Below are 14,554 nucleotides of genomic sequence, written 5' to 3' on the forward strand. Positions count from 1 at the left end.
TTAAGAGTAAAAACAGAAGGTAATGGAGAGAAGAAGAAAAAAAAAAACCTGTCCTGAAAATTTAGGTAGCCGTGTCACTTTGTATAAGCAGACTTTATTGAACTAAAGTATGCTTGAAATCAAGAATATCTGAAATTCTCCTTTTGTGAATGCTTTTTATGATTTTCCAGTCTTTTCAGAATCAATAATGGAAGTACAAACTAGTAGAATAGATTATCACACATTTGAAATGATTAGCATTAAAATTAAAGTGTTTTGTTTTTGTTTTGTTTTTGGGGGAGTTGTTTGTTTGTTTAGTGGTACTGATTGAACCCAGGGGGTGCTCTACCACTGAGCTACTTACTGCCTTAGTCCTTTTTATATTTTATTTGAGACAGGGTCTTGCTAAATTGCCTAGCCTGGCTTTGAACTTGCTTTCTTTCTGCCTTAGCCTCTTAAGTGGCTGAGATTATAGAAGTGCACTGTCACACCTGGCAGCATACCTATTTTATAGAAATGAAAATTCATTTTTGAAATGGGCAATAGACTTCTCAGGCATTTGTGGAAAAGTCATTTTCTAAACACCATCTAAATGTAAGTTAAAATATGCTATAATAATGCCAAAGTGGACACTTGGTTTATTTCCTTAAAGTTCTCTCAGTCTTAATCTCTCTGTTGTTCTGTTTCTGTTTTCTGTGTCTCTTTCTTTTTGTTCCTACATTTTTATATATACACCCACATATAAATACAAATTTATTTGCATGAACATATATTGCTAAGGTGGAGAGAATGCAAAGGAATGGATAGATTTGAGTACTCTTCAGGGGTTAAAACTAACAGGTGGTACAGGATTGACTGTTGTGAATTGAGACACAGGAATTAAGGATGACTCCTAGGTTTTGGCTTAGATGAATAGATTCATGGAACTGTCTTTTGCTGACAAAGGGAAGGAATTCAAGGAGGGACAAATAATGTTAGTCTTAAAATTAAGCATGTTGAGTTTGAGGTGTATTTAAAACATCTGAGGGAAGTCATCTTGAACTGAAGCTGATAGAATTGAAGGTGAAAATTTGGGAATCTTCAGCAAGTGGATGGTAATTGAAGCTGTGGAAATGGATCATATTACTGAGTCTTTGGAGAATAAATCAGTAACTGGTTTGGGGACAATGAATCTGCAAAAGGAAGTTGAAAGGGAATAGCCCAGGAGATATCAGAAATGCAGGGAAGTGTGAGGTTCCAGAAGCAAAAGCATTATAAGAAAGGGAAGATGGTGGTGATTGAGAGGACAAATAAAATGAAGCTTAAAAGCATGTCCTTTTGATGTAGTGACGGAAAGTTATCACTGATTATCTTCGCAAGAGTTGTATTTTCTTAATGGATAGCCCTGACCTTTCTTTACCCCAAATCTTTCTTTGACACCTCAATTGATAGTAAGTGAAGTCTATACTTTTTCCCTTGGTATTTAAACTCCCTTCATGATTTAATTGGAACCTAATTTTAAAGCCTTATATCCAGCTTCTGAACATATACCTGAAACTCCAGCCATTTAAACAGACTGGCTTTGCCATTCCTTAAACTGTCGATTTCCCATGTTCTTTGATTCTTTGCTTTCCTGGTCACTGCCCATCTAGTGGGCTCTTAAGTCTGAACTTCTGAATACTTAGTTTTCACATTTCAGATTATATGTATCACAAATGATCTCACTTTTGAATTACTTCGTACTTGATTCTTCCTATTCACATATTAGCTGTTAGTATTAGAGACTTATTTCACTATCTTTATAGCTTTTAAAGCATCTAATATTGCCTGATAAGTAAAATTTTAGAAATATGCTTTATAAAATATGATCTGTGTGTCAGTCACTTTGCCAGGTACCTGAAGGCATCATTACAAGTTCATTTAGCCTTATTGTGACTGATTGAAGTAGTTCTCATTTTACAGATATGAAAACTGGTTTAGAGAGGTATGTTTTAGAAGTACATCTTGGGCTAGAATTTATTAATTTAAAGAAGTTTATAAAACTAAAATGTGTCTGTGTGTGTATGCATGCACTATTAGCATGTATAAGGAAAGTTTTAAAGGACCATAAACTGATTTAAAAGTAAAAATTGTTGAAATTTCTAAATCACAGCTTTAGAGAAGAGTTAGCATAGCTTTTGAGAAGAGTTTTTGCTATATGCTGATTGACTTTTCCATTGCTATGACTTAATTAAAATTCCTATTAAACCGTCTAGAACTTGAGGAATTGAACTAAAGTGTATCAGCTAATGCTCATTCTTTGTTTTCCTATTTCATTGCCTAATATTGTTGGGTATGTATGGTGGTGGAAGAAAAACACACTAGAGTTTATTGGTAGCTAGAAAAGACTAAATCTATTTGCCTATTAGAAGATTTCTTACTACTGTCTTTCTTGTAACTTTTTTCTTTAGTTCATTTTAGTGTTTTCTGTGGGCAAGCCATTTTTTCCATATTTTTATTTGTGCATTATAATTATATGTAATGGCAGGATTCATTCATGCTATGTGCAAGGCATTTCTGTGGGGAAGTACTAAGGTATATATTAAGGAGATTAAGGAGATTCATTATGGTAGGAGTTGGGGGCTAAGTTAGGGAGTGGTTCTTGAAAGTAGCAATACATAAAAATCTTTACCATACAAATTGTATAGAGAACTGAAAAAATAATGACTTTTCTTTTGTTTTCTTAATAGACGAAGAATGCTGTTCAAGCTTTGATTGATAAGCACCAAAGAATTCCAGGAAACATTATGAGTGCTTTGTTAGAACGTTTTCATAAAAAACGAAAGATCAACTAGAACTTCATTTAATATATCTATAATATGTTTGTGTCTGTGGTACTGTCTTCTAAATTTTATAGATCCTGTAATTAGTATTTTTAAAAAATCATGTTGATAAGCATCTTTCTCAGAACTTGTGTATTTAAATTGTCAATTTTTTTGCAATCAGTTGTGTCAAATTTAATTAGTAACTTGTTACATGCCTAATCAGAAAATGATTGTATTTCATTTGTAACTTCTTAATAATTTATGATAAATGTATATGTTCTTGAAGTTAAGTTTTTAATAACAAGTTTAGGAAAAGCAAACATTCCTGAATAATGAATCTTATTTCTTTATCTGTCGTACTGAGGTAATTTAAAGAGAGGATGTATGCTATAGATTTTTGTACAGTTGCTTACTTTAGGGGGGGAAAAAGTTTTAAAATCTGCCCCTTGTTTCTTTCATGACTTTGGGCAAGCCATGTAATGTTTTTGTGCCTCAATAATTTACTTTTTAAAACATGGAAATGCTATGGTAAGGAACATTATTTTCTTTATAATTGATAACTATTGAACTGAAATTATAACCAAATTAATTAATCAGTACCAAAATCCTTTAGGAATTATATCTTATCCATGAGATATTTAAATTATTTCTTTAGGTATGATGTCCAGTTGCCAAGCACAATGAGAGAGATGTACTGTTTTTCAAATTGAGTAAGAAAGAAATTAGGAAAAGTATGATTTCTAATTATTACTTTTAGTATTATATTTTTTAAAAGATCCTGTAAATATACAATATAGGGTGCACTGTCAGCCCTCTAACATGACATTTAATAATGCAAGGATGAAAATCATTGTTGTGCTCTACATTTTGTTTTAGAAACTGATCCTAGGCTGAGGAAAATGGAAATAAAATTCTGCTTTGACTCAACACCTTGGTTCATGCAGTTTGACTTTGCACCAGTGAGATGGCTTATTGTTTCAATAAAATATACTTGAATGATGAATTTTTGTCAACACAAAGCTCTCTAAAAACTTAATGACTTTTGATTTGCCATCTCTTTGAAAATTGATTTTAAAAAGTATTTAAACAGAAAAGTATCTGAAATCAAATGCAGTATCTCCCTTTTTTTAGATATTAAAGTACTTGGGTTTTGTATAGAGTTTTGTATCACAAGTGTACATTTATGATATGTGTAAATATATATTAAACAATGTGAAAATAAAGCTGAATTTGTAGTTCATTGTCTTGTGATATTACATGTGACATTTTCTTATCATTTTAAACTGATTTTTTGTTTTACTCTAAACATTTCTCACCAACAATCATTTCTTTTGTCTACAAAGAATAAGCCTATTTTCCAATATACAAAATGCATTCAGTTTCAGTGAAAATAATCAATTTGCAGTTTGTTTGTTTTTTAAACCCTGCTATAGTGAACAGTATTTGTTTTAGAATTGATAAGTGTTTCCAGAGTAAATAAATGATTGTAAAGTAAGTGAGAAAACTGTTTTGGCAAACAACTTTTAAAGACTGAAAAAAGAATCATTTGTTATTTTTTTTTCATTTTTTTTTTCATTTGTTGTTAATATAGTAAAAGTGACTATAGTATTTAATTTCACTGACTTACTGAAAACAGTTTTTTGTTCCCTGATACTCAGATTAACAGGTAAACTTTCTATCTAGATTGATAAGATCTTAATTGTTGCTACTTGAATTTAAACTTCATTTATAAGAATCAGGAGTATGACTAAACAGAAATAGAAGTAATAATTGAAAGGGGGATCTCTTCGAACTCAAAATGTGTTCAGGCAGTGTTCACATGATAGAAATGAGGAAATTTATCACTGATATACTACTATAATCTACAGACCATATTTAAATTTTACCAGTCCTTTCACTAATATCATTGATAGCAATTTTTCTTCTTGACCCATAGCAGGATCACACATTGCGTTTAGTTTTCTTGTCTCTTTAGTCATCTAGTCTGGAATGATTTTTCAGCCCCGTTTTTGTCTTTAATGATACTGAGATTTTTAGAAAGGAAGGGGACTTTTATTTAATAGATAAGTCCTTGGTTTGTTCTTGCATTTTGTTTAATGATTTGCTTCAGGTCATGTATTAATCCAGAAATACAATGTAAATGATACTGTGGCTTTCTTCAGTGTATCACATCAGGTGTTGGGTTGTGTCAACACGTTGCTTGGTTAGGGCAGTATGCACCAGTTTCTTCCCTGTGAAGTTGTTATTTTTCCCTTTGTGATGAGTAAGTATATGGACAAACTTTTTGAGATTATACACATATCTGTTCCTCACCAAACTTTGACTCACTAGTTTTAGCATCCTTTGAATCAATTTTTGCCTAAATAAATTATTACTTTGGGGGTTTAAGGGTGTGATTTTCAAACTCTTATTCTATATTTATTAGTTCTTTCCAATTTCTGTCCCTCCCTCTCAACATTCTTATTACGGACTGGACTCAGGGAATTCATCTTGTATTATATTAAGTGATTTAAATGTGAGACCCTTGTGTGATGTTCATAGCATTTACAGCAGTCCACTAAAAGATAGTGGGATATGTTTTTATATTTGTATGTATGGTTGTTTTTCAAAAATATTTTTTACTTTTTTTACTGTAAAATATACATAACATCAAATTTACCATTTTAACCTCTTTTAAGTATACTATTCACTGGCATTAAGTACATTTGTTAGATAAAAGTTAGACATGCAGTGGGTGAGGAGTTTAAGAAAATACTTGGTACAATCATGCTAAGTGAAATGAGTCAATCTCAAAAAACCAAAGGCCAAATGTTTTCTCTGATATGCAGATGCTAATTCACAATTAGTTGGGGGACTAGGGAAGAATAGAGTTACTTTAAGTAGAGGGGAGTAAAGGGAGGAGAGGGGTATGGGGATAGGAGGAATAGTTGAGTAAATCAGACATTATTACCCTATGTATATTTATAACTATATGACCAGTGGGATACCACATCATGTACAATAAGAAGAATGAGAAATTATACTCCATCTATGTATGATGAATCAAAGTGCATTCTATTGTCATATATAACTAATTTGAACAAATAAAAAATGTGTAATAAGGGGGGAAAAAAAGGAAATTTTCCTCTTAAACTTTCCTGATCTTTTGTTGAGATCTCAATAAATATCTATCTGCCCTTTACCAGGTGGACAAGTTAATATTTTCATTCACCAAACAGATTATTCTATCTTCCCTGTATAACTTGGTGGTTCAAATAAAAATTCAATTCTTAGAAGAAAAAATACTATGTACAGAACAAATTGGTTAATCAACTGCCTCAGTGGCACTGCAAGATCTGACAAGATAGCTATTTCAGGACCCTTGCCTGATCTTAGCTCTATAAACTATTCTTCTTAAAACAGGAGGGACATAGATAAATTCAGGGGGTAAGAACCAAAGGGCAAGGATATGTTTGATTGAAACGGTCTAATTGCTAAGACCTCTTAAGCAAGACGCTACACAAATAATAGAGACCAGAGAGAGATTCCCACTCCTGGGAAAGCAGGATGATTAAGACCATAAATTCTGTAAAACCAGTTCCAATTAGGACCTTTTAGCCAGGCCAAGATGACCAAGAATTGCCCTGAGGTTTTTAGCTATTATAGTCTGTCAATCTAGAACTGAAAAGTGACACTATCATGGCACCTTCTAACACTCTCCCTCTTACTCCATTAAAAACTGGGCCACAAATAAGCTGTCGCTGTCCTCTCTGAGTAACCCATTATCTCCCTTGAGGGTGCTTTTCTACCTCCTTTCTCTTCTAATAAACTTTGATATAAAAGTCTCTTGTCTAACTTGAAATCCTTTGATGTGAAGACACAAGAGCCAGGAACAACATGATCTCAGGTATGATCTTTATGTTTGTTGTCACATTTATACCATTGAAGGCCATCACCAGAACTTCAAAATCCCAAATAGACTCTACCCATTTAATGATAATTCTCCATTCCCTCTCTACTCAGACACTGGTAACTTCTGTTCTGCTTTCTGTCTGAATACATTTATGGACTTTGGGTACCTCATGTAAGTGGAATCAATCACTATTTGCCTTTTGGTTCTAGCATATTTTACTTAGCGTTATTGTTTGATTTTTTTTCTGACACAATTACATCATTTCAGCACCAATTCTCTAACACCAACTGGAGAGCCTACAAATTAATTCAATTTTGACACTAATGCCTGAGTGTTAGCACAGACTCCACAGAGTGAGGTCTCAGTCCCCCAAGACTGCCACCACTTCAGATGCCAGCTACAATTGGGGTCCCCAGCCTACCCCCACTTTTGCTTAGCTAACACCAATTTGAGAGTTTCTGTGATTCCCCCTCAGTTTCGATAATTCACTACAAAAATTCAAAGACCCCAGAAAAATGCTATACAAGTTTTATTATAAAGGACATAACTCAGGAATAATCAAAATGGAAGAGAACAATGTATGGGAATGACCTTCTGTATCCTCCTTTACAACATAACCTGTGTGCTCACCAACCCAGGAGCTTCCTGAAACATGCAGACATGACTCAACAAATTATTGGTAGCCATTGGTGATTGAACTCAATCTCCAGACCCTGTCTTCCATCTGAGGTCAGGGTGGGGAGGACAGCTCTAATCCTTTAATCATGTAAATTTTTTTTTTAATAACTTGCTCCTATTCTGAAACCAGGGACCCTTGCTATGAATCTCATTAACATTCAAAGGGCATTTATTATTGCTCAGGAAACCAGAACTGGGAATGTCACAGAGTTGTTCCCAGAGAGAGGGACCTCAACCCTGGACAAGCAAAGTCCTTAGCTTATATGACAGAAAAGAATTCCAGAATGTTCCAGTCAAGACAAATTTACTAAGGAAAGCAGAGACACATTCAAGGGAGAATGCAGGCTATCTCAAGAGAGATGTTTTATGGGATAAAATAAAACATACACATTTAGGAAAGAGTAGGCTATCTCCAGAGGGACAGCAACCCTTATTCTGGAGTGTTAATATTTATAGGAGGACAGTAGGTAGGAACTGGAATAGAGGTAGAATTAAGGCAGTAATCCAATTTCTTCCCAGTTTTTCAAGCACTTGCTCATTGCCTTCCCATCTTGTTACTTTTTGCTGCCAAGGATGCAGGCCAAGCACAAGGGCCAGGTTGTGCATGAGTTGCCTGATTTGCATTACTTTTTTTTTTTTTTTTTTTATTGTGAACAAATGGGATACATGTTCTTTCTCTGTTTGTACATAGAGTAAAGGCATACCATTTGTGTAATCATACGTTTACATAGGGTGATGTTGGTTGATTCATTCTGTTATTTTTTCCCCTTCCCCCTTCCCCCCACCCCTCCCATCCCTCTTTTCCCTCTATACAGTCCTTCCTTCCCCCATTCTTGCCCCCTCCCTAACCCTCACTCTAACCCTAAAACTAACCCCTCCCACGCCCCATTATGTATCATCATCCACTTATCAGCGAGATCATTCTTCCTTTGGTTTTTTGAGATTGGCTTATCTCACTTAGCATGATATTCTCCAATTTCGTCCATTTGCTTGCAAATGCCATAATTTTATCATTCTTTATGGCTGAGTAATATTCCATTGTATATATATGCCACAGTTTCTTTATCCATTCATCAACTGAAGGGCATCTAGGTTGGTTCCACAATCTGGCTATGGTGAATTCAGCAGCAATGAACATTGATGTGGCTGTATCTCTGTAGTATGCTGATTTTAAGTCCTTTGGGTATAGGCCAAGGAGTGGGATAGCTGGGTCAAATGGTAGTTCCATTCCAAGTTTTTTAAGGAATCTCCATACTGCCTTCCAGAGTGGTTGCACTAATTTGCAACCCCACCAGCAATGTATGAGTGTACCTTTTTCCCCACATCCTCGCCAACACCTGTTGTTGCTTGTGTTCTTGATAATCGCCATTCTGATTGGGGTGAGATGGAATCTTAGGGTGGTTTTGATTTGCATTTCTTTTATTACTAGAGATGTTGAACATTTTTCCATATGTTTGTTGATTGTTTGTAGGTCTTCTTCTGTGAAGTGTCTGTTCATTTCCTTAGACCATTTGTCGATTGGATTATTTGTAGTCTTGGTGTTGAGTTTTTTGAGTTCTTTATAGATTCTGGAGATTAGTGCTCTATCTGAAGTATGATTGGCAAAGATTTTCTCCCACTCTGTAGGCTCTTTCTTCACATTGCTGATAGTTTCCTTTGCTGAGAGAAAGCTTTTTAGTTTGAATCTATCCCAGTTATTGATTCTTGCTTTTATTTCTTGTGCTATGGGAGTCCTGTTGAGAAAGTCTGGTCCTAAGCCGACATGTTGAAGATCTGGCCCTACTTTTTCTTCTATAAGATGCAGGGTCTCTGGTCTGATTCCGAGGTTCTTAATCCATTTTGAGTTTAGTTTTGTGCACGGTGAGAGATATGGGTTTATTTTCATTTTGTTGCATATTGATTTCCAATTTTCCCAGCACCATTTATTGAAGAGGCTATCTTTTCTCCATTGCATATTTTTGGCCCCTTTGTCTAGTATGAGGAAATTATATTTGTTTGGGTTTGTGTCCGTGTCCTCTATTCTGTACCATTGATCTACCTGTCTATTTTGGTACCAATACCATGCCGTTTTTGTTACTATTGCTTTGTAGTACAGTTGAAGTTCAGGTATTGCAATACCCCCTGCTTCATTTTTCCTGCGAAGGATTGCTTTAGCAATTCTGGGTTTCTTATTCTTCCAGATGAATTTCATGATTGCTTGTTCTACTTCTGTAAGGTACATCGTTGGGATTTTAATTGGAATTGCATTGAATCTGTATAGCACTGTAGGTAGTATGGCCATTTTGACAATATTAATTCTGCCTATCCAGGAACATGGGAGATCTTTCCATCTTCTAAGGTGTTCCTTAATTTCTTTCTTTAGTGTTCTGTAGTTCTCATTGTAGAGGTCTTTCACCTCTTTTGTGAGATTGATTCCCAAGTATTTTATTTTTTTCGATGCTATTGTGAATGGGGTAGTTTTCCTAATTTCTCTTTCTGAAGATTCATCACTTATGTATAAAAATGCATTGGATTTATGAGCATTGATCTTGTATCCTGCTACTTTACTGAATTCACTTATGAGTTCTAAGAGTTTTCTGGTGGAATTTCCTGGTTCCTCTAAGTATATAATCATATCATCAGCAAATAGGGATAGTTTGAGTTCTTCTTTTCCAATTCGTATCCCTTTAATTTCTTTGGTCTGTCTAATTGCTCTGGCTAGAGTTTCAAGGACAATATTGAATAGGAGTGGTGAGAGAGGGCATCCCTGCCTTGTTCCAGATTTTAGGGGGAATGCTTTCAGTTTTTCACCATTAAGAATAATATTAGCCATGGGCTTAGCATAGATGGCCTTTACAATGTTAAGGAACGTTCCCACTATCCCTATTTTTTCTAGTGTTTTGAGCATGAAGGGGTGCTGTATTTTATCAAATGCTTTTTCTGCACCTATTGAAATAATCATGTGATTCTTGACTTTAAGTCTGTTGATATGGTGAATTACATTTATTGATTTCCTGATGTTGAACCAACCTTGCATCCCTGGGATGAAACCCACTTGATCATGATGCACTATCTTTTTAATACATTTTTGTATGCGATTTGCTAAAATTTTGTTGAGAATTTTTGCGTCGATGTTCATTAAGGATATTGGTCTGAAATTTTCTTTCCTCGATGTGCTCTGTCTGGTTTAGGTATCAGGGTGATATTGGCTTCGTAGAATGAGTTTGGGAGGGTTCCCTCCTCTTCTATTTCATGGAATACTTTGAAAAGTATTGGAATGAGCTCTTCTTTAAAGGTTTTGTAGAACTCGGCTGAGAAACCATCAGGTCCTGGACTTTTCTTTGTTGGTAGGCTTTTGATGACTTCTTCTATTTCATTACTTGAAATTGGTCTATTTAAATTGTGTATGTCCTCCTTGTTTAGTTTAGGCAATTCATAGGTCTCTAGAAACTTGTTGATGTCTTCAAGGTTTTCTGTTTTGTTGGAGTATAGATTTTCGAAATAGCTTCTAATTATGTTTTGTATTTCAGTCGTGTCTGTTGTGATATTTCCTTGTTCATTCCGAATTTTGGTGATTTGGGTTTTCTCTCGTCTTCTCTTTGTTAGTGTGGCTAAAGGTTTATCAATTTTGTTTATTTTTTCAAAGAACCAACTATTTATTTTTGTCAATTTTTTGTATTGTTTCTTTTGTTTCAATTTTGTTGATTTCAGCTCTGAGTTTAACTATTTCCTGTCTTCTACTACTTTTGGTGTTGGTCTGTTCTTCTTTTTCTGGGGCTTTGAGCTGTAGTGTTAGGTCATTTATTTTTTGAGTTTTACTTCTTTTATTAAATGCGCTCCATGAAATAAATCTTCCTCTAAGTACCGCTTTCATAGTGTCCCAGAGATTTTGATATGATGTTTCTTTGTTCTCGTTTACCTCTAAGAATTTTTTAATTTCCTTCCTAATATCTTCTGTTACCCATTCCTCATATAATAGCATATTGTTTAATCTCCAGGTGTTGGAGTAATTTCTGTTTTTTGCTCTTTCATTTATTTCTAGTTTCAATCCATTATGGTCTGATAAAATACAAGGAAGTGTCTCTATCTTCTTGTATTTGCTAACATTAGCTTTGTGGCATAATATATGGTCTATTTTAGAGAAGGATCCATGTGCTGCTGAGAAGAAAGTGTATTCACTCTTGGTTGGATGGTATATTCTATAAATGTCTGTTAAGTCTAAATTATTGATTGTGTTATTGAGATCTATGGTTTCTTTGTTCAATTTTTGTTTGGAAGATCTGTCCAGTGGTGAGAGAGGCGTGTTAAAATCACCTAGTATTATTGTATTGTGGTCTATTTGGTTTCTGAGATTGAGAAGGATTTGTTTGACATACATGGGTGAGCCACTGTTTGGGGCATAGATATTTATGATTGTTATGTCTTGCTGATTTATGGTTCCCTTAAGCATTATGAAATGTCCTTCTTTATCCCTTCTGATTAACTTTGGCTTGAAGTCCACTTTATCTGAAATGAGGATGGATACCCCAGCTTTTTTGCTGGGTCCATGTGCATGGTAAGTTTTTTCCCATCCTTTCACCTTTAGTCTATGGGTATCTCTTTCTAAGAGATGAGTCTCTTGCAGGCAACATATTGTTGGATCTTTCTTTTTTATCCCATCTGCCAGTCTATGTCTTTTGATTGATGAATTCAGGCCATTAATATTCAGGGTTATTACTGAGATATGATTTGTATTCCCGGTCATTTGACTCATTTTATTCATTTATTTGCTTATTTTTGACACAACTTGGTTCCTCTTTATTTGAGAGTTCCTTTAGGATGTCTCCTCCCTTTGCTGATTTGCTTCTTTGTTTTTCATATCTTCTTCATGGAATATTTTGCTGAGAATGTTCTGTAATGCTGGCTTTCTTTTTGTATATTCTTTTAGCTTTTGTTTATCATGGAAGGATTTTATTTCGTCGTCAAATCTGAAGGTAAGTTTTGCTGGGTATAAGATTCTTGGTTGGCATCCATTTTCTTTTAGGGCTTGAAAAATGTTATTCCAGGCCCTTCTAGCTTTTAGGGTCTGGATTGAAAAATCTGCTGATATCCGTATTGGCTTCCCCCTGAATGTAATTTGGTTCTTTTCTCTCACAGCCTTTAAGATTCTGTCTTTATTTTGTATGTTAGGTATTTTCATTATAATGTGCCTTGGTGTGGGTCTGTTGTAATTTTGTGTATTTGGAGTCCTGTAAGCCTCTTGAACTTGATTTTCCATTTCGTTCTTCAGATTTGGGAAATTTTCTGAAATTATCTCATTGAATAGGTTGTTCATTCCTTTGGTTTGTTTCTCTAAGCCTTCCTCAATCCCAATAATTCTCAAATTTGGCCTTTTCATGATATCCCATAGTTCTTGGAGATTCTGTTCATGATTTCTTACCATCTTCTCTGTTTGTTCAACTTTGTTTTCGAGGTTAAATATTTTGTCTTCAATATCTGAGGTTCTGTCTTCCAGGTGTTCTATCCTATTGGTTGTGCTTTCTATGGAGTTCTTAATTTGGTTTATTGTTTCCTTCATTTCAAGGATTTCTGTTTGGTTTTTTTTCAATATCTCTAACTCTTTATTGAAATGGTCTTTTGCTTCCTGTATTTGCTCTTTTAACTGTCTATTGGTGCGTTCATTCAATGCCTGCATTTGCTCTTTCATTTCATCGTTTGCTTCCCTTATCATGTTGATTATGTACATTCTGAACTCCCTTTCTGACATTTCTTCTGCCATGCTGTCATTGGATTTTATTGATATAACATCCAGATTTGTTTGAGGCATTTTCTTCCCTTGTTTTCTCATATTGTTCAGGTATCAGTGGACTGCAGAGATGTTGCAGATTTCCTCTATTGACTTATAATGTCCCTGAAGATTGCTAGTGTATCCCCTCTTATCCTTCAGTAGCCTGAAGTCTTAGAGGAAGTTGATACTTCGATTTTCCCCTAGGTAGCTGCCTCTCTAGGGGTGGTGGTCTTCAGGTGGGGTATATTCCCTGCTAGAGGGCAGAGGGTGCCTCTACTTGTTGACCAATGGTCATCCAAAGGGGAACTAGACTGCGGGCTGAGGCAATGCCTGTTTGGGCCTGTGTCTCTGGTTTTACCGTCTTTGTGGGAAAACCTCACTCGGCGGGGAAGACCCACCCGGTGGGGAGGTCTCGCTAGTCCGTTCCCCTCCTAGAGGTTCCCCTCAGTCCACAACTACCGCCTGGGCAGGGCAGCCTTCCCAAGCAACGTTTCCAGGGGCCTGGACCTACCTCCTGGGCTTGGGAGCCCTGCCCTTTGCAGACGAGTCTCCTTAGGTGGCCCCTCCTCAGAGAAGCTGCCCGAAGTCCTGGAACCTTCGCTCCACCCCTCAGCTGGTCTCTGTGTAGCTCTCCTGGGCCTGGGAGCCTCACCCTTCGTAGACGAGTCTCCTTAGGTTGTCCCTTCTTAGAGAAGCTGCCCGAAGTCCTGGAACCTTCACTTCGCCCCTCAGCTTGTCTCTGTGTAGTTCATTCAAGAAAAGGTGCCTAGGTCCCTGGACCGGACCTTGCTATGCACCTAATCGCCTGGCTATGCGACCCGCCCTCTGACCAGTCACTTGGAGCCTCGTACATATGTTCCAAGCCCCAGTGACCCGTCGCTCGTCTCTTCCTCCAGGCAGCCACCCGGTGCTCTGTGTGGGCGCTTGGAGACCAAGCCACTCACTGCGTACCTCCACCTCCTCTGGGCAGTCCCCTCCCCGTTGCTCAGGCGGTTGCTGGATCCAAACAACTCGCCGCCCCACTCTTTCTCTGGCAGCCGCTGGAGCCCTGGCAGATCGCTTCAAAACCAAGCGGTGTGTCGCACAATCTCCTTTGCAAAGTTCCCCGCTTTCTGAGTTCACTGCTCCAGCGGGGGAGGTGTGTCTTGCCGCCTGGGCAGGGCAGCCTTCGCAGGCAACGTTCCCAGGGGCCCGGACCTCCCTCCTGGGCTTGGGAGCCTCACCCTTCGCAGACGAGTCTCCTTAGGTTAGAGAATCTGCCCGTGGTCCTGGAAACTTCAATCCGCCATTTTTCAATCCGCTTCGCTGTCCGTGTTTACCGCTCTGGCGGGGGAGGGGCGACCCGCGGAGTCACTCTACTTCACAAAGTTCTCTGCGTTCCGGGGCTACTGCCCCATCCGGGACGCCTCCCCTATGGAAGAAACTCACCCGGCGGCTTTGAGTTGGTTCCAAGTCACTATCTCCTCTTTTGAATCT

General features: G+C 36.9%; 1 protein-coding gene across 4 annotated transcripts in view; it reads left to right on the forward strand.

Annotated features, from left to right (window-relative positions):
* Nucleotides 1–3,689, forward strand: part of Tmem68 (transmembrane protein 68) — a 34,510-nt gene extending 30,821 nt beyond the window's left edge. For 3 of the 4 annotated variants that reach the window (XM_047549682.1, XM_047549685.1, XM_047549687.1), the window contains exon 8: nt 2,688–3,689. In XM_047549682.1, coding sequence (XP_047405638.1) covers nt 2,688–2,792 — 105 coding nt within the window. In that variant the 3' untranslated portion in view covers nt 2,793–3,689. The remainder of the gene's footprint in view (nt 1–2,687) is intronic. The other variant, XR_007108330.1, reaches the window with a different exon arrangement.
* The last annotated feature ends 10,865 nt before the right edge of the window (nt 3,690–14,554 follow it).

This window comes from Sciurus carolinensis, chromosome 1 (assembly GCF_902686445.1).
Source record: "Sciurus carolinensis chromosome 1, mSciCar1.2, whole genome shotgun sequence".
NCBI lineage: Eukaryota > Metazoa > Chordata > Mammalia > Rodentia > Sciuridae > Sciurus > Sciurus carolinensis.